The sequence below is a fragment of the Petromyzon marinus genome, chromosome 38, assembly GCF_048934315.1.
Source record: "Petromyzon marinus isolate PM22_M1 ecotype Great Lakes invasive population chromosome 38, UKy_Petmar_22M1.pri1.0, whole genome shotgun sequence".
Lineage (NCBI taxonomy): Eukaryota > Metazoa > Chordata > Hyperoartia > Petromyzontiformes > Petromyzontidae > Petromyzon > Petromyzon marinus.
The window spans coordinates 9,410,596-9,438,297 of record NC_133704.1 but is presented as its reverse complement, the minus strand read 5'-3'; the positions used below and the strand labels follow the sequence as shown (position 1 = coordinate 9,438,297).

Sequence of the window (27,702 nt, the reverse complement as noted above, 5' to 3'; positions counted from 1 at the left end):
CCTCTGTGCCGATGCGCTTATCGGCAAGTTCCCACGAGTGCACGCACGCACACACACACCAGCGCAATCTGCACAAAAAAACGTTACCAAAAGTCAACTCGTCGGACAAAACGCCGCGTCGATCAACTTTTTGATGTGTTTTGCATTGTGTCGGTGTAAAAGGCTAGTTCATTGAAAGGTACGCCGATTAAGCTGAGATCCAGGTCACATTTACGTGATTATTGTTATTTTTTTCTGTAAGATGTTCGTCATTCTGCTCTGCATTCTTGACAACGTTAAATGCAAAACGTGGTTTAGTTCTGCTGACGAGCCTTGGTTAAATTGACGAACTCACAGCCTTCTGTTAGCCCACTGTTGGATGAAGGCCTTGCCCACACTCTGTCAGTCAAGAGGGTTTCTCAACACACCGGGTCAGTGGACCCACCATACCACCACTCCACCCGTGAACTTAGCAGCATCCTTTGTTATCTCGAACGTTGTAATATTGTCAACGTTGAGCCACTCATGAGAAAACGTAAAACCTGCTTTACGCGTGCTCTAAGACAGGACTGCAAGTATCAACAACAACGTTAAATAATAAAGCGACGACGATGATGATCTACATAGCAGTCAGGCGCGTTTGGAGGAGGGTGAGAACGTATTGTCAACGTTGAGCCACTCATGAGAAAACGTACAAACCTGCTTTACGCGTGCTCTAAGACAGGACTGCAAGTATCAACAACAACGTTAAATAATAGATCGACGACGACGATGATGATGATGATGATGATCTACATGGCAGTCGGGCGCATTTGGAGGAGGGTGAGAACGTAGGACAACCAGGGGCTGAAACGAATCACACCCCCTGAAGCGAAATATGAGGAAAAACAAGAATAATGCTTGTAACAAATTTGCGTGCACAATTGAAGATAAATGAGGAACACAACGGGGCAATGTACACCTAGAACAGTTACTAATAAAAAAAAGGCAAGATGGAGTGATTTCGGAAAATGTTATTTGATCGTGAAAAGAAAAGCACAAATACCGTATACATTAAAAAAAACTGTTTGGTCGATTAATTCGACCTGCTATGATGCGTGCGTGATAAAACACAAACTCTGACAAAGGCAATGGAACGATGCTGACACGTGCCCAAAGGAAAACACGGGGAGACGCATGCTGGGAATTAAACGGAGGTACAAAGAGGAGGCACGTGGATTAGAGAGCATGCGCAGGTTAAAGAAAAATAACACGTCCGATGGTCGAGCGTAATGACGTGCGGCAGCCAAAAGGAGGGACCACGCCCGAGAAGACATTCACCGTGGAGATGAAGCAACGCATTCAGCTCATGTGCAGAAGCCCGATGAACCGTTGCATCGCAGGGAAAACCATAGGTGGCGATGGGCTGGGGAGGCCATCATCTAGCAGTGGATAGTTCATGACCCACGATGATGATGATGATTTTGCCAAATGCCACGCTCAGCACCATGCTGTGCAGAAACTGTAAGCCTCGGTGAAACTTTTCCACAGAAACGGAACATAAATGGATTAAGTCAAGTGTGGGAGCACATGCCGAGACAGCGCCTAGCAGAATCCGCCCTCCGGCTCCAAGCCCTGGTGGGGGTCACCCCTGAAAAAAATCCTCAAACTGGCTCCCTTCCCATCCCCAAGTCTCGACAATCAGCGGACAATCGTATGCGACTACGAAGCCTGTGGGCCGACTCCACGAGGTTCTCGAACACAGGGACTCCGGTGGACAGGGACAACGAGGGGCCGGACAATCACAGTTTCGGAGTTGACGTTCTCGCATCGTGCGGGAGAGCCAGCCTCATGCAGGAGCATTCCTAACGGTTGGACGCAAAGTCATCCCCTCGGTGCTCAAAGATCTAACGAAGAGACCTGGTGACGAGGGAGATGGGTTCACGCGCCCACTTATCTCCTGAGCCTGCACGTCTCCGCTTCGTATATTAGTTACCTACATGATGCAGGTACGTCGGATATATTGTACGCAGGAAGGTAGGTAGGTGGTAAATAAAACAAGAAACTAAACTATTGTTATTTTTGCGAGGCAAGGCCTAACAGAGAGCTATATAGCTCTTTTTCAGAAGCAACCTGGCCTCGAATGATAGCCCAACGAAGTGGCTGATCATGTGGACATCTACAGCAGCCAAATACTCTCAATAAGTGAAATAAGCAGGCAAAATAATAGAGCGCAAAAAATTAATATCAAAGCGGTGCATGGCCAAAGACACGGTAAGCAACGACAAAAAATCAAGACGATCAACAAAAACCTCAACACATTAAAAGGAGCGACGGGCAGCGAAACCCACCCCCCCCCCAAAAAAAAAGAGACGCGCGTATATCCCCTGGCAACAAAATGCGTGTGTGTACGCCCTGCAGCAGGTGCACGAGTACCCTTCACCAGGGACTCCGTGCGCGCGTGATGGCGACACGTGCTCGTCAGAAACAGTGACGCGCCGCAAGCCGACCACAAAATCGGCGGGCTGGGGGGGGGGGGGCCCTCGGGAACGGGGGGGGGGGGCCCGCTCGCGGTAGGCTCTTTTAAAAAAAAAAACGCCAGCTGCTGCCACCTGGCCAGCTCTCGCGCAGCTATCTGACTGTTGGGTTGCGACGGTACGAGCCGTTCACGCTCGCGCCGCGCAGGTTCCACCGCTTTCGCCACATCCTAAACGCATTTTTACATGTATTTGTTTTTAACCAGGTTAAGGCACCCACCTAGCTCCATACCTCTTTTTCAGCAGCGACCTGGCTATCGCGAATGATGAGCACGACGAAGTGGCTTATCACGTGGAAAATTAGAGCAGCGGCCAAATACTCTAAACTATGCCATGTGCGCTCGCCGCCAGAACGACACAAGGGGGGCTCACAAAATGTGCTCTCCGCAGGATCTCCCTCTGCTGTCACATTCCGTGACTCTCACGGGGATTGCTCGGATTAACCAAGCAACCAGCGGGCGGCGGCATGGACGCAGAGAAAACACCTCATCACCGTCGCCGTCGTCATCGTCGTCACCAACGCCGCCTCATAGCAGACACGCGTGTGCACGTCTGGCTCAAGTTTAGGGTAATGGGCCTTCTCCTCGGCGCTTTCCCTCCCTCCAGGACAGTTAAACAGCTGTGTTAAATCAAACGACGAAATCAAATCACGGGCACATTTTTTTTTATTTGCACCATTGGTATCCTGCCAGGTTATCACAAATGTGCTACGTTTCACAGACACGGTCTGCAGTCGTTCCACAGTAGATGGCGATGTCGCTATGTGTCGTCACAATTGAGTCAACGAATTTTGGAGAATTTGGGCCATCGCCCAATGGCCGAAAAAGTCATTTTCGAATAGCGTCGCCAGATCTTTGAAGGCCGACCGTGAAGCGGATCGGAATTGATTGTTTTGTTTCGGCTAATACATCTGCAATATTAACCAGGGCTGCCGCAGGGGGTTCAAACCGCGAACCTCTGCAACGCATGGCAAAAACGCGCCGCCGCACCCACCCCCTCACCGGCCCAGGCAAACTTAAAGTACCACCACCTGTTTGATGCAGGCCGGTGTGACGTGTGCTCCAGAAGAAAAAAAAATATCCGGTTTTTTTTCTCACTTTTATTAAATGCCGCTCGCACATCGAGGCTATCTTTCCTGGAGAAAAATAGACACGTACAATGATACCATGAACTCAGCAGATGCATTCCTAGCAATCAGATGGAAGGCCGTACAAGATACGCAGCAGTGAAAAACGATCACGGTTGGCGACGGGTGAATTTTCGCCAGCTTCACAAAACAATCGGCGTGACCTTGCCAATCTCCCTAGCGTAGAGCAACTGTCGAGACAGCCCACTCACCTTAAAGCATTTACTGTGCGAGTCGCGTTTGTGGCACTTAGCGGCATTACGTCTCAGAGCGGGGCATTCGCTGGTTCAAAATCACAATCAGAACATGTATTTTCACTGGAGGAATCCGATGAGCTATGAAGCTCTTTTTCACAGACGTCCAGTACGGGGCAGGGTAGGGACGTTACAACAACCAGGACAAAAACATGATGGTAGTGCACAGTTTTGATTTAAAGCTTTCGCGACTGCAGCGATTCATAATCTTGGCTCTTTCGGTAAAGTCACTGCTTGTGTTGCAGTCGAAACGTCGTGAGAATTGTATTGTTTTATATATATATTATTATTATTTTATTGTTTCCCTTCAACGTGACTTTAGCGAAAGAACCAAGATTATATAGTAGTGCAAAGTTCAAGAAAGGTAAAAAAAAATCACCCAAACACATACAAATAAAACTTAACCTATCCCCATCCTACCAGATGAAGGCCAAAATCATCTAAAAAGTTTAAACGCAGGGCACCAAGGGTCCACACGTGCATGCAATTCAAGGCACGCGCACCTGACCGTCCAATACAGCCAAGAGGAGCCATGCAAGGGCCAAGGTTTTTTTTTTTAAACCCGCCCCACCACCTCATTCCCTCGACAAACAGCAGCAACACACTTTGTTGTGCATTCACAACCGTTCCAATACACGAGCCAAGAAATCAATGGAATCTTTCATGGTCTGCTCATGTGGTGTTGTCATCAAAGGGTGCTCTCATCATAGGAAAGCAAACAGACAAAAAAAAACCTCTCAAACACTACAAACAAATCCTTTGGAATGGCTGAAACGTGCCCGTTAACCGGATACAATTTGCTACCAAAAGCATTGCTTTTAGCCTCTTTCATTTGCGTCCTGAAAGCCAAGCAAATCTACTGCCCCCCATTTAATTAAACCCCAGTGGCGTTCCTCCTCCTGCACACGTGAGCGGGCACCGTGACACGAGCCGTGGCCTCGGGAGGGCCCTCGCTCTAAGCGCCGCTCGCCATCACACTGAACCTGAAGGAGACCGTGGCTGCATCGGTCGCGAGCGCAACTGCGCTCTCTGACGCGGCGATGATTTATTTCCTGTACTCACGAGCGGCGCTCCGGAGGCAGCGTCGGTGCTTCTGAGGACAAGCGCGCGGGAGTGGCCGTCCGCCGTCCTCTCGACGTGCCGCTGTCTCCCGACGGTTTGGCTCAAGCGCCGCTGCTCCCGGTCACAAAGCGGCCGTCTGTCGGGGGCCCGCGCGAGTATGCAGGAACTTCTTCCTCACGGCATGCAACCGACCGTGCTAATCGGAGGTACCACACGGCCAGAGATGCGCCAGCAGTGTGACCGCACGGAGTGCCCGCAAACAAATGTGCTTTAACCATTGGCGCAAGAACACCAAAATGTAACTTTGTGTTTGAACATGACTGCTGGTCCTGTGGCAGAGTGCCCATCTCACAAGTAAAGGCTTACAAGTTTGAAACTCTCTCCTGGGTCGACTCACTCAATCATCCCTCACAGGGACAAAGTCAACACCAGTTGACCTCCAGAGATTGTCCCCACTGGAGGAATATTATGTAATCTCCAAAGTGCTCTGCCTTAGCCAATCAATCAACAATGAGGAGCGGTGTCTTCGATGCAGAGGAAGCTTTGCGCGAATCCACAGTCATCGTTTCCTTTTAATGCCTAATAAATCTATCACCGCCCAGGGCCACCCATTAATGAGGGTCACAGAGAGGCAGGAGTGATTGAGAGTCAAACTCAACAGCCAAAGGGTGAACATTTGCCCGAAATGCCAGGGGGTTAATCGTGGGCACGTATTGCCCAACTCCCAAAAAAATAGGGCAGTAGTGTCAGAGCGCAATTCACCGTGGCGTGATCATAAATTCACGCGACAGGCTCTCGGCCTGTATTCAAATTTCCAGAAGCGAGCCGTACCGCTCAGGGTGAGGAATGGCTGAGATGCCACGACAGATGAATTGGACACCGTCTGCCTCACGGAAATTTCAAACCAAAAAACCTCCACTGCAAACTTAATATTAATCGCCTTTATTTGCCCAGGAAGCCGCACCAGGGTCACAAGAACCCTTTTCAGGGAGAAGCCCTGCCTCATTGGGATGTCTGGCCATTTCCATTCATGATTGTTTGCGATGTGAGGGGAGAAAAATCATTATAAAACGGTCAGAGCTTTGAAAACATAGGTTGAATACATACAGTTTTGTACCTTGGTAAAAAAAAATTAACTTGTTTCTTTGCGTCCATGCCGCTGCCCACCAGTCCCATAGTTAAGCTAATATTTAGCAATTTCCGTGAGGGTCACGGAATGTGATGCAGAGACAGCTCTTCGTGGAGGCACTGTGTACAACATAGTGTCATCCCCTGCCACTCTACTTCCCCCTGCCGACTACCCATGAGCCTCACTGTTTTCTGTGCATCTCGGAGCGAGCTGCAGATGGAGTTTTAGCCACATACCACGACTGGAAAGTGTCTGCCACGCAGATTAACCCTTGCAGCGCGATGATTATTTACATGTGTCTGTGCCTCAATTAGGCCAGCCGAAATTAGAAAGGGTACAACGCCCCACAGAAGGGGAGTCCCCCTGGGTGTGTGTCGCGGGGGACATTGCCGATGCGTCCCCATGGCGCATGCTCATGGCACGAACGTTGATCGCACGCCTGCCAGCGCCGCCCTCGCAGAGAGCGGCGTGCCAAGGGCTCCGAACGGTGCGTTAGAATTTCAACGTACATAGATACAAGAAAGGTTGTGGCTCTTGGTGGGAGATGCTTGAGAGACTAGAGGAAGTGGGACGTTGTGGTGGATAATGAAGAGTGTGATGCAAGGGAGGGGTGAGAGTGGCAGCTGCTGGACCAGATGGTATCACTGTGGACATCGTCAAAGACATGGGACAGTTGTTGGAAGTAAATTTGTCTAAATAACCACGAAATAATGATTATGTGCTATGTATTATACAGTCCTGCGTCTAAATATGACCCATATCTAACAAAGGGGGTCCTTGCCATTTTAAACATCTGGCAGCTCACCAGCATTGGTTGGTTCAAGCAAGCCTGACTCTGCTGATGCGGCGATGCGTGTCGCATCTCGACAATGCTGCTGAAATGATGAACTCTCAGAAGGCTGCGTGGCTGACGGGATGTGTAAAAAGTATACTTTTTTTTTTAAGTGGAGTCACAGATATTGTCTGCTTAGTCATTATAAAAAACCACAGCATTAGCGCCTTTGACCGTAACGATCTAACGAAGGTCTCTGGCCCTCGTGCCTTCCAGTGGGGCGCCATGCGCCAGTGGCAGTTGCCTAATCAGCAACGGCTGTTCAGGCCCTGCCTTGATGATGAGCGAGCGAGGAAGCCTACGCGATGAGCTGTGCGTGCAAGACACTGATCGTCGTCCAGTTTGCGGTGGAGGGTTTCTGGTTGGAAACTTCAGTCACGACCGGCACCCGCATGGGCAGGGCCGTCCATTGGCGGGGGAGGGGGGCAGGGTGCGAGGCCCGGGGCAATCCACACACGTGTTCGCATACATACACATGTACTCCCACAAATGCACGTATACTTCCACGACTACACGGGCTAAAAAAAAAAATACATCTTCTTAACCTGTTACATTATCAGCAACAACAAACAAAAAAAAACGAACCGTTTATCCGTGCGCAAAACAGCCTGTGGCCACGATAAACGCTGGCTCAGCTGCGGCAGGGAATACAAACGACGGGTTTTCCCCGGCCCGGAGATAACAACAACAATAATGCTGATAATAATAATGAACACGGCGAACATCGTCGCCTCTTCAGAGCGAGAGGCAGGTAAATTTACGGTGCTACAAAATGAAGCGGCATAGCAAACAACATTTCCCGATAACGGCGCAGCGGAATCTGGCAAAGGCGTCGCTCGGTCTTTGTTACATCAGGCAAGAGGCTGTGCGATAGGGACGCTTGCCTCTTTGCCCTCGGCGCCTGCACGCGGGCAAATCAGCCGTGGCGGAAATTGGGCGCTCGTACGATGCTTGGAATTACAGCTGCTGGTATTCTCACGTGGAAGGTAGGTTCATTAAACGGCAATACTTAGGGCACGTAGGTAGGTGGGTGGGTAACAGTCATTTTGGAGATTCATTTAGAGCCGGGGTGGTGGTGGCGCATGCCCTGTAATCCAGCCCTCGTAGACACGAGGGTTGGTGGATCGCCGCACAAATGTAGCGATAGCTCCCTTCCCGCGGGTGCCGAGGTGCCATACCCTGGGCTCGCAAGGAAAAGGCTGCACAAGAAAGTGCTGAGTAATATAATCTGCTCCTTCTGTACAGGATAGAGGGCTGTTCTCTCGCACGCGTGGATTTCTCCAGGTGCTCCGATTTACTCCCACATATTTAAGCGCTCATTAATTGGTTGAAAACACCTTAATATATAGAGGGCTGCAGAGCTTGGACAATTGTTGGCACCGGCTCACTGCCTGGCTGCCTTCCAGCTCATCTGTGGTTCCTCAGCGATTGGGAGATGCAATATGCACGAATGGCGCTATATAAAACTACAATTTCTTCTTTTTTTTCGTCAAAATGTAGTTTCACGTTCATAAAAATCGCCGAATGGACTTTTTTACGATACATGACGGTGACGTGGTAAAGTACCTTCCAGCATATAAAACAAATAAGCAGGCACAGACAAGACAGAATGTACCAGACAGATTATATAAGAAAGGCAAAGTAATTTCTTGCTCAAATGAGCATTGAGTTACGGATGCTCATCACCTGTTTAGAGCTCTACAGGACATGCGGATACCTGATGCACAAATTAAAAATGGAAAACTTTCCAGTGTGTGACTGTGGCCACCCAGAACAGATCGTTCAACGTATAACGACGCAAATGCCCCAATCCACAAAAACGAAGGCGACATCACAGCAATGCACTCCGCTACTCCTGACGCGGTTTTCTGGGTTTAACCACCTTGAATGTGAAATTGTAGTCGTTGCGCTGCATCAACATCAGCCGTACGAAAGGAAGAAGCTCTGCAGAGCCAGTCGTGGAAATTCCACATTCTCATGGCATGGGTGAGGCTATCCATATTGGCCCCTGAGCGATGATGGGCTGAGTCAACCCCAATCCAGGATTTGCACTCTTGCAACCTTCTAATTGCGAGCCGCTCTCTCTCTCTACCGCTGAGACACCTGGCCAGACGATACAAACAAGAGGAAGACCAAGTATTGGTGAATCAAATCGTCACGTCCCCCAAAGCACACCAATTCGTAGGATTGAGTGGAAGGCGTTTTTAAATGTTACAAGCTTGTAAGTTGCTCATCGATTATCCGGCACCGTGCCACCCATTGATGTATATTCATTCACGGACGCATTTATTAACGATTTAAAGCATTTTATCGATACGCCACATCGCTAACTCAATGGTTCGTCAATTCCTTGTCCTTATTGACTATCCTAACATTTAAATCTGTTGCAATTCCTCGTGCAGAAACATCTATCTAGTTTAACCCCCACGCACACAGTTTTGGGGGGGGGAAGGTGTTGGGAGTGCGAATGCTTAATAACGCTGCAATGTGGCTACCGGACAGAATCCCGCACGCTGTGTTGATGCGCTATCGTTATAATCGGTAGCTCCGTTCAGCTGCATATGCCATACCTGTCAACCCCTTATCAGTACCTACCTTATTACAGACCAATTCAGACCTTATTGGTAACCCCGTGCACCTTTTAAATGTCAACGTTGATCCTACTAAGTCCCATCACAAGGGAGGAATACAAACAAATAGACACAAAAAAATGTTTGCTCAATTTCCCTGCACATGAATATGGGTAAACCGTATGGGTTGACTGGAATGAAATGCATCAATAAAATAAAAATTGGGTTTTTTTAATCGCAGTTCCTGAGCAAAGGATTAAAGGCACATAACGCAAAGCGACCAGCAACGGACAGCACCACAAATAATAATAATATAGCACTTAAGAACGAACGTATTTGCTGAGAAAACAAGATGATGGGAGGGAGTTTCAAGGTCAAGCAGAAGGGAGAATATAAAATGTTGCGTCGTTCATGAGGACAGCTTGCGCCCAGTACGGCGAGTGGAAATAATCCATGTTGCAGGGTGAGTGCTTGACAATGGAGTAAAGTTGACGGGCTGTGGATAGTTTACTGGAGTGGTGACTGCGGTGATAATGCAATACACGGGCAGGTGATTAATCTGGCACGTTGAGCCACACCTCGGCGGGGGGAGTCGCATGGTGTTAAAACGTTGCGGGCAGATGGGCTGCTGTCTAACGGACATTCTCTTCAGGAAAGGAGCCCAATAAAATGCTCGTTTTGGTATCACTGGCCGCACCGCCTTGCCACACATGATGTCATTGCACCTCACCGGACAAAACAGGGCTTGGCCAGGACACCGACGAAACGGCGCTGTACAGAGCAAAGAGCTGAGGCGTTAATCCGAGCGTCCTTGACCAAACACCTTCCGGTCTCACAGCAGCGCTCCATCATGCATTCCAATCTACCTTTTTTTTTTTTAAAGTGCATCATTCATTCAAATTCGAGCAATAGAACAGTTACACCACAACAGTGCTCTTTGCAGCACTGAATATCAAATCCAAGAAAACGCGCTATTTTTTACAATGATTCATTTTAACGGTGGCGAGCGGCACATTTAACGACCGCTCTTGCAGTCAAGTCGGACTTTTGCAGTTTTTGTCCACGGTCTTAAATCCTCAACTACGAAATTCACAGTGCATCTATAGCTTTTATGACCAGAACATCATCTCGTGGGCAATTACTACAAACACCACAATTCACTCCCAAGCGATCAATGAAACCGTGAAGATTCGTTGGTTTTTTTGCTTGTTCTGTCATATTTCCACAATGCAGTTGTTCCATTAGCCTAAGTGTAACATGAGCGTGCATCGTGTTTGTATCATTGTAAATTATGATAACATTATACACGCATATATATGCATATATTGATTGTAGGCATGAGAATTGATTGTATTGGACGAATCATTGCGCCAATTCTTAAGTGACCAAACCGTGCCACGAACTGCAGAGCATGTGGCAAGTGCCTGTGATGTCGAGGATAAGGCAGGTCGCCGAGGAAACTAAACTATAAACTATTTTTTATTCAACCAGGTAATGTCCACTGAGCTATGTAGATTTTTATCAGACGCGACCTGGCCACAAATGATAGCTCAACTAAGTGGCTTATCACGTGTACATTTATATCAGCCAAACACTGTAAATGCATTTTGCCAACGCCACAAACTCAAATTGTAAATTTAACAATCAATATTTTACACGTGGCGTTTACATCAATCCTCGCGAGAAAACTTGTCAATTTAAACTCTGACCGTTTTAATAATAATAATACATTCTTTTTTGTGAGCGCTTTTCTGAATACTCAAAGACACTTTACATAAAATCATAAAAGCAGCAAAAACAACATCGAATGGTAAAAACACATCAAACTTAGCTAAACATTAAAAGCAATTTTAAAAAGGTGAGTTTTAGTCAATGATTTGAACGCTGGAAGGTCGGTGCAGTCACGGATTTGTTTTGGGAGAGAGTTCCAAAGTGAGGGGGCAGCTATAGAGAAGGCTCTGTCGCCCCAGGTTCGACGCTTGGTCCTGAGAGGTAGAGTCAGGAGGTTGGCGTCAGATGAGCGAAGGCTACGGGATGGGTTTTACAATAGTAATATTTAACTGTGTGTTCCTTTATGCAGTATTTAAGAAAATTAGAATTTGACGCTGTTACACGCAGTGAGCTGTTACACAAACTGAACGTTACACGCACCGCTTAGAATACCACACACACAGAGGCAAAGATCTCCCATGTAGCCACATGCAGTGTGTTTGGGAAAGTGTTCTCAGCGAGCAACTATTGAGTCCGGCACAGCTCACGAGGAGGTGGTGTAGTCATCACCAGACGGAGCTGCCTTTGTTTCTCCAGTGCTGATGTTGACACACCACACCGCATCCTCTTATAAAAGCTGAGTTGGCCTCGGGAAGGCCCAGGTCAAATTTTGATAACACTTGCCACTGATGTTAGCCGTAGCCGTGAACTGAGATCAAGTCAGCAGACTTTATGCTGTGGTGCACTAACCAGAAACAGAATAAGCATTTATTCTGGAGGAAAACGATTAACTGTGAAGCTTTTTTTCACAGGTGTTCAGTAGGGGTGGATAAGAACGTTACACCAACAAACAGGATAAAAATATAATACGAGTCATCATTAGACCTCCTTTGCCAGTACCAAAATATAATAATAGGGGTTTTCCCCTTTTTTCTGGCAACAAAACTGAAACCTTTTTACAAGGATTCATGTCTGCATTAACCACGATACCTGCAGTCAATCTCCCTCGGCCTGGGGTGGAGCACGTGATAGGCCGGGGTAAAGGATGTGGGGCAAAGGTGACCGAGGGGACATGTGAGGTATAGCCCAGAACCTTCTGGTAGGTTCCAGAAGGGGGCGTAGCCAAGGACGGAGCCAGGCAGGGGACACGTGGCACGTGGCCCAGAAACTTCAGGCAGGTTCCAGAAGGGGGCGTAGCCGAGGGCGAGAAGGACGAAGACCTGAGGCTGGATAGGGGCTGTCTGTCGGTGGAATGGAACCCAAGGTGCTATGTCTTCATCTCCGGCGTCATGGATCAGACAGCGTGCCGGCTGTTCTGACCCATTTATCGTTATCCCATGTGTGAACAGTGTCCAAAGGTGTCGAATAAACGTGTGTTGCCGACTACTATTAGAAGTGACTGAATACATTTGGTGCCAGAAGTGTTAACAATAAATTATAAAAATTAGGGAAAAACTTGATTTGAAGCTTTTGTGACTGCAGGAATTACTCTTTGGTTCTTTCGGTAAAGCCATGTAGAAAGAAAATAAATTCAATAATAGAATACGACGTTTCGATTGCAACGCAAGCAATCGTCATCAGGTAGAACTAAATTTGAGAGAGACAAAACACAGACACGGAGACAAAGAGAGAAACACAAGCAGAGAGAGAGAGACAACACAGAGACACACTCTGATGACGATTGCTTGTGTTGCAATCGAAATGTCATATTATATTATTTAATTTACTTTCTTTCTACGAGGCTTTACCGAAATAACCAAAGAGTAAATTAGGGAAAGTTAAAATTAGAAAGTCGATGTTAACGCGGAGGAAGACACCGTAGTGTCTTCGGACGAGGAAGACAGCGGCGAGGTGATTCCCCAGACAACCCTGGGACCCGGGACCCCGGAGAATAATCCCGAGGAGGCGCTCCCGGCGGAGCAGCGGGAGGAAAACTGCGACTCCACGCTGCGGCCGTCAGGAGGAAGACGCCGCATACGGAATGTGTGCCTCGCGGACTTGTTGTCTGCGGCGGCAGCGCTGGTGGCGGAGATGGACGTGGAGGAGGCGGAGGAAGACGTAGTGCTTCGAGAAGGACGAGTGGACAGCCCCGCCGCCACCATTAGCCGAGCGCCGGAAACGGCGGAGCCCCAGCCCGAGCGAGCGGCCGCCATTTTGTCGGCTGGGCGGGAAACCGCTCCCGCCAAATTTGACTCGCCGCAGACTTCGCGCGCGCGGAGATGCCCACCCTCAAGAAGCGGTTGCCGTTTGTACGAGAGTTTGCAGCCGCAGGGGGCGATTGGGCCACCTTTCAAAGGCGGTTTTGCTGCTATATGTGAGCTCGCAGGATGGACTGATGTTGAGGCGCTGCGAGCGCTGCCTACCAATTTGGACCGACCCTGACGCCTGCAGTATATTTGGACTTTGCATGTTCTCCCCGTGGTCGTGTGGATTTTTCTCCGGGTCCTCCGGTTTTTCCCTCCACATTTAGAAACGTGCGTTATAGAGTATTTGGCTGCTATAAATTTCCACTTGATAAGCCACTTCGTTGAGCCGTCATTTGTGATAGCCAGGTCACTTTTGAAAAAGAGCCACGTAGCTCAGTGGGCTTTACCTGGTAAAATAAAAAATAACACGTAGGCGTTCGCGACCAATATTATATCCATAAGAGTTTTTTTGGGTTAGATCGCGAAAATATAAAAGTGTCGTTAAACCCAGCACTACCCGATACAGCCAATTAGTAGGGTTTGGTTAAGTAAACAAAACATGCCAATTCGTTGTTAGTACAGCACACCAGTGTGTTGGAGAGTAAACCCACAACATTTACATACTTTGTTGTACTCTCCAACACACCAGTGTGCTGTATTGGTAAATAGTTACGTGTCTAAAGTCAACATATCTACTAAAGTGTCTAAAGTAACATCAACGTGTCAAAAGTGAGCCCGCATTCGCTTAGCAATGCAGCAGCAGCGTCGACACAATGACTCTGAAGCGGTTTTCTGAACTCAAAAGTAGAATGTTGGCAAACTGTCAGAATCCTGGCTGGTTACCTCTCCTCCTCCGCCGCTTGGAAAATACAACTTAAATGGCCGTCCTGTGGCTCTTTAAGGAAACAAATAAAATTTGGCACCAAGTCATGAACACTCGCTAAGCAAAGATTCAAACTGGATAATTTAACTCACGCAACATAACGGAATGTCCACCTCAGCCTTACTTAAGCGATGCCAAGTGGGTCAAAAGTGAACATGTCGCCACATTTAATTGGTGAACTTTTTAATGTTAACGCTGATCAGGCCGATTGCCAATCTGGGTTAGGGTGGAGCAAATGGTGGAGATCCAAGGGCTTGGAGGTCATCGCAAAAACAACCACCATTCGCCACTAAGTGGCAGTGATGTCACCACGATGCTTGTGCCAGGCTATGTGCACTTGAAGGCCACGTGTACATCCGCTGGCAGGAGGTCATCGCACACACCACGTGACACACCTGGCGACCGCAACGTTAAGTTTCACTGTGGTGGCGTGAACGCATTGTCACGTGAAGTTGACCTTAATGTAAATCAAAATTCCCCATGATGAAACCACATGCTGATGGCGGTAAAGTGACGGGCTGCTCGATGCGGTTACAGACGGGCAAGTAACAGAAAAAAAAAAGTCATGGCATTCCGGCCACGCATCCCAGCCCCAAAGCCATCAAGACCAAGGGCTACAAAGCACCATCGACTGATTCAAGCGCAAGACACGGGATCGTTAAGCGCTGACAGAAAAAGAAAATCTATCTTCGTCCCCAACCCGTCAACGTATGCACGACTAATGATTATCGTAGCAGCGGCCGGCCATGCACGTGCGCGCGAAGTCAGCCGCCCTCTGACGTATGGCAAGGGGCTGCCCACGGGGACACTGACAAATGTTCTGGAATTATGAGGCCGTTTAGGCTGAAGAGATGGCTGTGTGCGGAACGTGACGCGCCGCGGTGGTGACAGCGCGGAGCAGGCACGGGGCGGCACCGACGCTCGGCAGGCGAAACCCCCCGTGTGCAGTCGCACTGAGCGCAGGGGTGATATTTTTGTTTTGCCTCAAACGAGACAAAAAAAGAAAATGACGCGAAAAATCCCACACGTACCTATATGCAGCACATCAAATTTTATTAATTCTGGGCTCGAAATAATTAATTTTCAACTTTTAGAGTGAAAATAAAAGTGTAGGCATGGAAAATAGTTTTTTTTTATCTTAACAAGGGAAACTCGTTACGATGATGCACGTGTGAAAGTAACTTTTTCAGTACCGAGGCTCCCACAAGGCAATGCGGGAGGGCGTGTGGCGCAGTTTGGTGCCAGCTATCGTAGGGTGCGGTTGTGTGTCGCTACAGTTCTCTGCGGTGAGTAAAATGTCTTTAAAAACAGCGGTGCTATGCCTCTATGAATCAAAATTAACGCTGAGCCGCTCACCCGTTCCGAGATTCGGCGGTGAACGGGACCCCACCCTGCAACTTGCTCAAGGGTCAGAGCAATGAGCCAGCACGACTGAGACCGTGGATTCACAGGGTAGGTTTTTCAGCCACCCATGATGAAACCAGCTTGTCTAGTACAGTGAGAGTTGACGCTCTCAGCCCAGCCACCAAATGACCATACAAATAAATAAATAAATAACTAGAATATAACAAAAAATGTTGTTTTCACTTCGTTTGGATCATTTCCAGCTGTGAGAATTACAAATATTGGTTTGACCGTCTTGCGGCAAATATTTCTCAGTCGAGGTCTGTTGAAGGGATTTCACAAACAGTCCTGCGATGTCTCCTACATCGGGTGATGCAACGTTCTGGGTGAGATCGGAATGGTTACTCCGTATCATGATATAACAGCACAATTGGGAGTAAAAGTGTCCAAAAATGTAATTAAAAGCCAACATGCGCTTATCCTGAGCTTTTTGTCTGTGCAGGGAATAACCAATGCTCAGTGACAGCAAACGAGTGGCCAGGGATCATCAGCTGTAGGCTCACTGCAAAACCTCATGGTCATGACAGTACTGAAGTACTGTAGATCTTGCAGGCCATGAGTTCACTGCAATACGTGAGCAAAGGACGTGACAGTAAAATGCAGTAGCATCAACGATAATGGCTGTGACCATTCAACTTTAACCTTAAATATTACAATGTATTAAGACCACACTGCGTTATGGGAAATACTCACAATACAAGCCAAAACAAGCAGAGGACGTATACATGTATACAAGCCAATTCGGCTCCCAATCGAATTCTCTTCACGGTACGTGGCAGTAAAGTGAGGTTTACAAACAATAAGCGGCCCACAAGGACTAACAACACAGCTCACACACACTCACACGGCAAACACAAACTCGCCCAAGTTCCGTGCGTTTATAAACATAACGACACAGTTAACAACGGTGCCACAGCCAATGGTACCTTTTCGGACAGGGCCCTCAAGCTGTCCAGGAAGCGTGTCCAAAAGTCCTTGAAGAGCGGGCGATCGATCCTGCGCAGGCTCTCGCGCGTGCTAGCGTCCACGCTCACGTACAGCTGCGTCACCGGCTCCAGTGTCCTGGGCGGTGGAACGGGGGCGGCAAGGTTGGCGCCCGCCACAGCACAAGCGTCGGCGTGTGTCTTCCAAGCGCAAGCATTCTTATTTTTTCTCCCACTTGCACAGCAAGGTGAATGGACGACGCACCACCACATCAGTGGTCATTAAGCCTGTGCGTACACGACGCATGTTCACACACTTCAAGGCGAGAGTCGCAGGTCGGCCTGCAGTTCGTGCTGGGCCCTGTCGTTCAAAGGCATCTCGGAAGCAAGCGAACGCACAAATCGGTGTGCAAGCATCGATATCCATCTCAAACTCTCGCAGTAAGCAGTGCACTATACCCTGTGTCAAAGGTATATTTTATGCACTCTCGGGACACCTGCAAAGAGTGTTCGTCACACGGCAATTAATACGAAATATTAAATTTACAGAGCAGGGTTAAGAAAATTAAGCGGCAACAAAAACAAAATAATTTGACGGTTAATTTTTATGCGTAGTCATTGGTGCTCAAGCTGAAACCGCCGACTCGCTATACTTGAAAACCGAGGCTTAATCATGGGGTGGCTGTATGGATGGAAAACCAGGATGTCAGCGGTTCTCGCATGGCATTAGTCCCCTGGGCGATCCTGCTACTTCTATCACGGGGCACATTTGTTCACACGGACGTTGGTATGCACACCACAGCACCGACACAAGCAAGCGCTGAAACTACATCACAATTTCCTTTGCTTACGCAACGACTTTGCGAGTGACAAGGTGATATGCTGCACATACAAAACATTCCACCGCCATTGCATTTTCAGGGGAAGGCTAGCACCGACTTGAGCATTATTTTATAACGAGCTTAAAACATCAAGACACACCAAGCCAATAAAATGATGAAGGATGCGTAAGGCAGCCGCCCTCCCCACCGTCCACTGGCTTAAGTTTAAGGGTTGAATGCGTTAAGCTCCAACAAAATCCACCTTCCATAAATTACGTCCACAAAATACACCGGCTATGTCATATTTTAGGTTTTTAAATCCTAAATTCTAGCAAGCTGTAAATTTATACTACGGCAGTAGCAACTAAGATATGTTTTATTCTAAGTATTTTCAGAGGCGCTTTGAACAAAAAAGTGTTTTTTTTACACATTATGCTATAAAACATCAGGATTGTGAACAGCAATAACTAATGTAACACTTTTATTACAGGGGTTGTCATTTATTTGTTACACATCATAAAGCATTAAACTAAAAAAACTAAAAATTCAAAGAGCAAGCTCACAGTGACCGCATCACCGCACGATCCACTACTCCAACGCTTCCCCCGCTCTGCACGCATGCACACGTTGCAAAAAAACGAAACGCGCCGTTCGCACAATGCACGCACGAAACTTAACTACATACACTTCGCTCAGTTGCTCGCTTCCTCCCACGAGCCTGTTCTCCGTGGTGGGATGGCGCCACCGGCCGAGGCCAAGCGGCAGGGTGTTGACGAACCAATCAGGATAACGCGGGCCAACGCAGGCCCAGGCAGCGGTACGCAGCGACGCGTGGACGCATCGCACCTCCGTAGGTGAGAAGCCAGGGCGAGCGAGCGACTGAGCGAACACGAATGGGGGGGGGGGGGGGGGGGGGAACTCACCGGATCTCGTCGGGGAACTGCGCGTTGGTGACGACGAAGGAGGAGAGGCCGCGGCGGTGCAGCAGTCGCAGGAAGCGGTTGATCTCGGGGTACATGATGGGCTCGCCCACGAGAGAGAGGGCGCAGTGCTGCGCCACCAGCCCCTCCTGAAAGCGCTCCGGCCTCACGCCCGGCACGCCTGAACTCGGCGGCAAACCGCACACGCACCAACATGCACGCACAAAGATGCACACACAAACACGCAGACGCGCACACGGACAAACACGCGTGCTCACACGCGTACACGCGCATGCACAAACACGCAGACGCACACACGGACAAACACGCGTGCTCACACGCGTACATACGCACACACAACCGCGCACACGCATACACACACAAACACGCAGACGTAAGAAAAATGACTCACATGTAAATTAGAAACGATTCAAGGAAACGCAACCGAAAGTGGCTAAGAACTTCTAAGAGAAATGACGGGTTCTTAAATTCCCCCCTCCCGGAGGAAGGAGCCGAATACAACAGCTGAAGAACAAAAATGGAGAAATAATTCCAAAATGATGACTGAATTTTACGCCAATTTAATTTCTCTTCAGCTACCCGGTCAAAATGAGAATGGCACAAAGTAATCGTGAAAGAAGAGAGATTACCAAACATATTAACGAGCAAAACCACTTCAGCAGGAGACACACTGCATAATTGCAGAAGTCCAGGAGAAGATGGAATCAGCGGCGATATCCTAAATGTAGGAAGAGAAGGACTTCTTCGAGCACTGTTTGCATTATTTAGTTTAAACCGCGCCATTGAAAAATAACTGAAAGTGTCACTAACCTCATATATCATTCAATCAGGCTCTTTAAACCGGCATTGATACTCCGATTTGCACCTCCGATAGGCACGGTTGGCTACGTACGGTGCGAAAGAAGTTCAACGTACATACATTCACCCAATACTCGTGCTGCCCCGCAGCAGGACATTGAAACTGGCATGAGAACTCGGCTGCCCTAGTGCAGGGGTCGGCCGCCTGCGGCTCCGGAGACGCATGCGGCTCTTTGAAGGACTGCTTCTTGACGTTTTTGTTTTTTTTACGAAGGGCCACCGTCTCGTAATTCACGCTGCATTGCGACTCTTGAAATATTGAGGGTTTTTTTTTTTTTTGGACCGAATTCGAAAAAAATGGCGCTTCTTGTTTATTTTGGTTGCCGACCCTGACAATGGGAGTCCAGTTCACCACGGGAGTCCGGTTTACCGCGGGAGTCCAGTTCACCATGGGAGTCCGGTTTACCATGGGAGTCCAGTTCACCATGGGAGTCCAGTTCACCATGGGAGTCCAGTTCACCACGGGAGTCCGGTTTACCGCGGGAGTCCGGTTTACCATGGGAGTCCGGTTTACCATGGGAGTCCAGTTTACCATGGGAGTCCAGTTTACCATGGGAGTCCAGTTCACCATGGGAGTCCGGTTTACCATGGGAGTCCAGTTTACCACGGGAGTCCAGTTTACCATGGGAGTCCGGTTTACCATGGGAGTCCAGTTTACCATGGGAGTCCAGTTTACCACGGGAGTCCAGTTTACCATGGGAGTCCGGTTTACCATGGGAGTCCAGTTTACCATGGGAGTCCAGTTCACCATGGGAGTCCGGTTTACCATGGGAGTCCAGTTTACCATGGGAGTCCAGTTTACCATGATAGTCCAGTTTACCATGAGAGTCCAGTTTACCATGGGAGTCCGGTTTACCATGGGAGTCCGGTTTACCATGGGAGTCCAGTTTACCATGGGAGTCCAGTTCACCATGGGAGTCTAGTTTACCATGGGAGTCCAGTTTACCACGGGAGTCAAGTTCACCACGGGAATTCAGTTCACCACGGGAGTCCGGTTTACCACGGGAGTCCAGTTTACCACGGGAGTCCGGTTTACCGCGAGAGTCCAGTTTACCATGGGAGTCCAGTTTACCATGAGAGTCCAGTTCACCATGGGAGTCCGGTTTACCATGGGAGTCCAGTTTACCACGAGAGTCCGGTTTACCATGGGAGTCCGGTTTACCATGGGAGTCCAGTTTACCATGGGAGTCCAGTTCACCATGGGAGTCTAGTTTACCATGGGAGTCCAGTTTACCACGGGAGTCAAGTTCACCACGGGAATTCAATTCACCACGGGAGTCCGGTTTACCACGGGAGTCCAGTTTACCACGGGAGTCCGGTTTACCGCGGGAGTCCGGTTTACCATGGGAGTCCAGTTTACCATGAGAGTCCAGTTTACCATGAGAGTCCAGTTTACCATGAGAGTCCAGTTTACCACGAGAGTCCAGTTTACCACGGGAGTCCGGTTTACCATGGGAGTCCAGTTCACTATGGGAGTCCAGTTTACCATGGGAGTCCAGCTCACCATGGGAGTCCAGCTTACCATGAGAGTCCAGTTTACCACGGGAGTCCAGTTTACCACGGGAGTCCAGTTTACCACGGGAGTCCAGTTTACCATGGGAGTCCGGTTCACCATGGGAGTCCAGTTTACCATGGGAGTCCAGTTTACCATGATAGTCCAGTTTACCACGGGAGTCCAGTTTACCATGGGAGTCCGGTTCACCATGGGAGTCCAGTTTACCATGATAGTCCAGTTTACCATGATAGTCCAGTTTACCATGAGAGTCCAGTTTACCACGAGAGTCTAGTTTACCATGGGAGTCCAGTTTACCACGGGAGTCAAGTTCACCACGGGAATTCAGTTCACCACGGGAGTCCGGTTTACCACGGGAGTCCAGTTCACCATGGGAATTCAGTTCACCACGGGAGTCCAGTTCACCATGGGAATTCAATTCACCACGGGAGTCCAGTTCACCACGGGAGTACGGTTTACCGCGGGAGTCCAGTTTACCATGGGAGTCCAGTTTACCATGGGAGTCCAGTTCACCATGGGAGTCCAGCTTACCATGGGAGTCCGGTTCACCATGGGAGTCCAGTTTACCATGGGAATTCAGTTTACCATGGGAGTCCGGTTCACCATGGGAGTCCAGTTCACCACGGGAGTCCAGTTCACCATGGGAGTCCAGTTTACCATGGGAATTCAGTTTACCACGGGAGTCCGGTTTACCACGGGAGTCCAGTTTACCACGGGAGTCCAGTTCACCACGGGAGTCCGGTTTACCACGGGAGTCCAGTTTACCATGGGAGTCCAGTTCACCATGGGAGTCCAGTTTACCATGGAAGTCTGGTTTACCACGGGAGTCCAGTTCACCATGGGAATTCAGTTTACCACGGGAGTCCAGTTCACCATGGGAATTCAGTTTACCACGGGAGTCCAGTTCACCATGGGAATTCAGTTTACCACGGGAATTCAGTTCACCATGGGAATTCAGTTCACCACGGGAATCTAGTTCACCATGGGAATTCAGTTTCCCACGGGAGTCCAGTTCACCATGGGAATTCAGTTTACCACGGGAGTCCAGTTCACCACGGGAGTCCAGTTCACCATTTGAGTCCAGTTTACCACGGGAGTCCAGTTTACCATGGGAGTCCAGTTCATCTGGCTCTTTAAGGATTGCTTGGTGACGTTATTTATTAAGGACCACCGCCTCGTATTTGCGTTGCATTGCGGCTCTTGAAATATTGAGGGCATTTTTTTTTACCGAATTCTAAAAAAATATCTCTTCTTGTTTATTTTTGCTGCCGACCCCTGCCCTAGTGGGACCTTTGAACTGGCGGATCATGGCCATGTGGTTCTCCAGCGCCTCCTGCAGAATGAGCTCGGGCGGATCCATCTTCCAGCGCCACTCCGTCCCCACGGGGTTCGTGTGGTGCCTGCAGCCAGTATCGCACATACACACACGGTTACACACACAAACACATAGCACACACACACAGTTACACATAGCAACACCAATACTCGCCATTCGCCACTAAGCGACGTCAGTTAGTGGCCTGGAACAGGCGCCGTGGAGCCTGTGCCAGGCCAGGTGCACTCGCTGACGGGAGGTCTCGGGACAGACCCAGCAGGTGCCATAGGTTGGCTGACTGAGGTGACTGGTAGATGCACCAGCTGTACCCCCGACTGTGCCAACTATGGAACACATAGCACACACAAATCCCCCGTATAGCCTTGACAGACTGTTGGGGGCAAGCGCTGTTAGCGAGCACCTATGAAGGCCGGCACAGCACACGAGGGGGTGGGTGGCCAGAACCATACACGTTTAACACACACAGTACACACACACATTATATACACACACACTGGCCTCCGGATCCTCCGCTCTGGGCAAGCACTCCCTTCCCATCCCCCATCCCAGGTGATTTGATGAATGGTCATTATTCAATTCAATCAATAATTATTATTCTTTTGCCTCCTTTGGACGGTCTGGTAACATCTGTCTTTTGTCTTCTAACTTGTTCCATGAGAATAACAAACAAGATTTCCAGCAGACATGTTGCAGGATGTCAGTGTGGTACTGGCTCTGTGATTCTGAGCTGCTCGGTCACCCAATGGGCCTTGTTAGGGAGGGGAGGGGAGGGAGGGAGCAAGGAGGGAGGGAGGGAAGGGAGGGGAGGGAGAGAGGCGAGCGAACAAGGAGGGAGGGAGCGAGGGAGCGTTGAGCGCGCGGGAGGAAGCCAGGGCGCTCGCTGGCAAGCGCGCCACCGTGTGCTCACCGCCAGCAGAAGATGCACTTGTTGGCGCAGGCCAGGCTTGGCGTGGCCTCCATGCACCGGTGGCTCTCGATGCCGTAGAAGGCGTGCTTGTAGCAGCCACCACGGCCCCGCAGCATGGACTGCATGTTCAGACAAAAGACAAAGATCCCCCGTGTAGCCTTTCACAGACTGTTGGGGAAAGTGACGTTAGCGAGTAGTACCCATGAAGGCCGGCACGGCACACGAGGGGGTGGAGTGGCTAGCACCAAGCCCGGCCGCCTTTGTCTTCCTGGCGGCGAAGTTTACACACCGCACTAGATACTCATTTGAGGCTGAGTTGACCTAGGGGAGGCCTACGACCGTTTCAGATAATCGTCACTGGTGTTGGCGGTGAGCGGGAATCGAACTCGTGTCGCCGGGTTTGTAGAGCAGCACGCTAACCGCTACACTACCGCTCCCCACGTTGCATCGCCGGGTCATGTGATCATAGTGATCGTTGTCATGGCAATCCAGATCATAACAAATTAAAATTAATCTAATATGTTTCACTCTAATGCAGTAAGTAGTAACATCACAATAAGCTATGTATTATGATAAAACAACTTTTTTTACACGTTCCGGAAATATGGTATGATAAGGTTAATGCAGTATTTTATTGTGAATGTCTTCTTAGAGGCTACCATTTTTAGTTAAATGAACCACATTAAAACACGAGCAATTGGGTTTTAATGTAGATACCAATTTAAAATAGTCTAAATCCAAATAATTGTTTTGATAGTAAGCAGGTCTCGTTAAATAATGAGAAGCTAATGTACCCTTAGTCGCAGTATAATTAAACTAAGATGATATTTGTGAAAATGAACAAAGCACTGATCTGTTAGTGAGGATCCTGCATTTTAAAATAAAATAAAACATTTTAGATAAAAAAGAAATGAATAACAATGGGAATATTCTCTCCAAATCAAAGCCATTAGTTATCACCATTGTCAAAATATAGCACGTAAGAAAATGAAACAAAATTGCTCCCTTAAAATTCACTAAACATTTGGATAAGCGTTATAAATTCTTCACACGACAGCTTAGCGTGAAAACAATGAGAATTCGGTAAAAAGTAGCATTTAAATGACTCCTTTTTGACAATGATAATTGATATTTTATTAGCATTCTGCCTCTGAGAGTCAACCATATTTTTTTTTTGCTAAGCCACGCTTAGCAAAAATAATTCACAAGGCCCAATATTATTTTTGCTAAGCCATGCTAAGCCACGCTTAGAAAAACTAATGTTGGGCCCTGTGAAAATAGAAGCCCCCTAGAGTTCCTCTAAGCTGCTAGTGACAGCACAGCGACGACGGCGGCACAGCGGCGGAACAGCGGCGACGGATCAACAGCAGCAGCATTGGCAGGAGCAGCTCGAGTAATAGCTGTGCCCCACGAGTCACAGCACGATGATGCGTGCACACGGCCCCTGAGTTAAGGTGCCTGGATACACGAGAGTGTGCACCAAGTTAACAAAGCACCGTTTTAAAACACACCATCACAAAAACACACAACAGTGCATCTTGATGCTGCACAAGTCATAGCCCGACAATCAATGGACGCGATCTCTGCACGATCCACCTACCCCGCCTCCACGTTGGCGCGGATCACAGGCGTCCGCCAGCCCATACAGAAAAACCTACTTGTGAATTGACAATCCATCCCAAGCAGAGGTCCTCTACAAGCAGATACTTTGCAGAGGTAAAGCAAATGTATTGCCTGCACTGTCTCCATGCTTCTGCCAACAGAAACCCTGTCACCCCCCGCCGTTTACCCCCGCCGGCAGCAGCTATTCAACCCTAGCGAGAGAACAGCATAGAGTCCGGAGGCTCCACCTTTGTTGTGCCCCTCCACTGGCAACCCACCCGCCATCGGACCTAACAGAATGTGCGCACGCAACCACTGGGCGGGCCGAGATGAAGAGCGTGCGTATAAACTAACATTCTCTGTTGCGTCGATGTCACCGAAACATCGAGCCCGATTGAACGGTCCTCTGGGCTCCTCCGACAAAAGCCAAAACACGTGACTCTCAGTGAAGACGGGCAGTACGGCCCCATCAGCCACGGCGTGGTGCCCGAGAGCGCCACGAAGACGGAGCCGTACGAGCTCCCTCCGTAAGGCGAGAGTCGGGAGATCGACGCGCGCACAACGCACCGCGTCGATACGACGCGCACGGCGGCGTACGTGCGCGACAGGGCGGCTCTCCCGCATCGCAAGGCACACATTGCGATTGCTCTCCCATTCTCCCTCCCTCTTTCTCGCGTTCTCAATTTTAACTCACTCACTCTACCTACCTACCCTCTTCATCACGATGTCTGCACCGTCTCTTTCTCTGCGTGTCATCTTTCCGTTCTGCCACTCTACCTTGCAAAAAGAAAACCTCTAATCCAGTGCTTCGTAGTCAGGGTCATTACGTGCTCGAAGACTCCCAAAAACCAGAGAAGCCACGAGTTCACAGTACAGTGAGGTTTGTAACTCGTCCGGGCAGATCTCAAGAGTGCCATCCCTTTGTATGCATGGATTTTCTCCGGGTACTCTTCATTTCCTTCCAAAAACACTCGCGACTGAAAATGGACAAACATCCTAATGCAGGACCCAGTTAAAAGAGTTGTTGTATACTCAGTGAGGCTTTACTGGATAAAACGCACTTTAATCTCCCTTTCATCTTTGTCTCATCTCAACCGCATTTCTCTCTTTCCACGTCTCTGGCCGGCTATTTCACTTTCAACTCCCGTCTCATTGTTTGCACCCTTCTTGGGCGATTCGCACAATCCGTGTACCTGTTCACATAATTATTTTGGTATCTGCATACATTGCTCAGAGGCTGTGATGCGATTACTCGAGCCCCCCCTCCTAATGGTGCCACAGAGAGTAACATTTATTGGATTGGACCTGCATGCTGGTGCACAGATGGCTTTCTCGGTGCCACATTTGCAGAGTGGGGGTCATTTCACTTATTTAAATCCCAGCAAGGGAATTCACATCGGAAGTTAAATTGCCAACAAATGTTTTTCTTTTTTTTAAATCCAAGTAACCATTTAAATGCACCGGAGCAACCCTGCACAGTGGCAGGTGGTAGTGCAGCAGAAGAAGCTTTGAGTGTGAGTTTAAGCAGTTTAAATGCTGCTGCTGCCAAGTCGTTTTCAATGCACAGCCATGGTCGTGGAGCGAGCGACTGAATTAGCGACTCTCACAAAGTATAATAACGTATTCTTAGCTCTTTCGGTAAAGTCACGTTGAAGGGAAACAATAAAATAATAAAATATATATATAACAATACAAATTCTCACGACGTTTGTTTTATATATTTTATTATTTTATTGTTTCCCTTCAACGTGACTTTACCGAAAGAGCTAAGAATATGAATTACTGCAGTCACGAAAGCTTTAAATCAAAATTTAAGTATAATAACGCTCAAGAATGGGAAGAAAGATTAATTTAGCACGATTATAATGAAAGACACATCGTTATGATCAGAAAAGCCAGCTTTTTTTTTTTGGCCTCCCAAAATTGGAATGAAAAAAAATCTATGGTGCTTTCATTTTAAAGCAATTACCTACGCAAGTCTGCACCTGGGGGACTTTCAGGGGTGCCGATCTCCAAACGTGGCCTCTGAGCGCACAACTTCCCATCGCCCTGTCTGTCTGTCTGCAGCCCCAGGCGACACCCTCAAGGGGACCCTCTGCGATGCCAACGTAAAGATTTGGTGGAAGGAACACAATGGAAAAAAGGAAAATCGCGCCAATTGTTTTTGTTTGGCTCCGACGCGCTGAAGCGGTGATAGAGGCCGCGCATGCCACGCTCGCACGTCAATTAACACCACCAATTTCATTTCGCCTTAACGGCTCCGCCCAGGCGCTTTAGAGACCCGCTGGGAATGTTCCTTCTTTTTATCGACTCATCCGGCATAAAAGTGAAGTGTATGGAGGGTGGAGTGCACCTACTTGAATAGAGTAATTGCCAGCCATTGCAGCCTTCGAATGTAGCGGTTGTTTCTTTGTTTATGTTTTTTGGATGACCCAATCAGTCGCTCCACAGGATTCCCTGTGAACACAGGGCCAGCTCACGGGCTTAGAACGACCCCTGCCTGGCTCTCCACGTGAACTGAAAAATCCCTTTAATGCTCAGCTGCAGGGGTCACCTACGAGATGTTAAAACCGAGGTCCTGTCTACACCGTGGATATTAAAGACCCCGAGCGATCTCCCAGATAAAAGTTAATCCTCGTGCTCCAGATAAAATAAGCCCAATAGCCGCGTCTTTCTGGGTTAAACTGCCGCGTACACACACACACGTACGTACACACGTATGTACACACGTGACTCGAACGCAGGGTTGGACAGCCCTGTGAATGGGACGTGAGCGCGTTCCCGAATGTGTCCAGGGTGTTTTAAATAGCTCGCCGGTTTCGAGTGGTGCAGAAGTGGTTTTCTTGTCTCACATGACTCACTGTGCCTCATCAACCATGATCATCACCATCATCTTTAACCATGCCCTATTCACTCCTTAAGTTGCCAAATGTGAACAATTCCCCTGCAATTGCTCTGAAAAGGAAAAAGAAAATAAGGAATGGCATTCTGCTGTCTAACTCTTTTCCCTCCTCTTTGCCAGTCCTTTTAATCTCATCAGCCACCCTTGACATCCCTTAACCTGCCACCATAAACAACATCGTTCAACCTATTCTTGGTTCTTTCGGTAAAGTCACGTAGAAGGGAAATAATAAAGCAATAAAAATAAAA

The 27,702-nt window shown here is 48.6% G+C and overlaps 1 protein-coding gene across 5 annotated transcripts in view; it reads right to left on the bottom strand.

Annotated features, from left to right (window-relative positions):
* Positions 1-27,702, bottom strand: part of TYW1B (tRNA-yW synthesizing protein 1 homolog B) — a 139,253-nt gene that overhangs the window by 76,449 nt on the left and 35,102 nt on the right. For 4 of the 5 annotated variants that reach the window (XM_076072642.1, XM_076072640.1, XM_076072639.1 and 1 more), the window contains exons 10-13: positions 22,951-23,069; positions 21,998-22,107; positions 18,319-18,496; positions 16,578-16,713 (exon numbers count right to left, since the gene is read on the bottom strand). In XM_076072642.1, the coding sequence (XP_075928757.1) occupies positions 16,578-16,713; positions 18,319-18,496; positions 21,998-22,107; positions 22,951-23,069 (543 nt within the window). Of the gene's footprint in view, positions 1-16,577; positions 16,714-18,318; positions 18,497-21,997; positions 22,108-22,950; positions 23,070-24,906; positions 26,120-27,702 lie in introns of those variants that run through there. The other variant, XM_076072643.1, reaches the window with a different exon arrangement.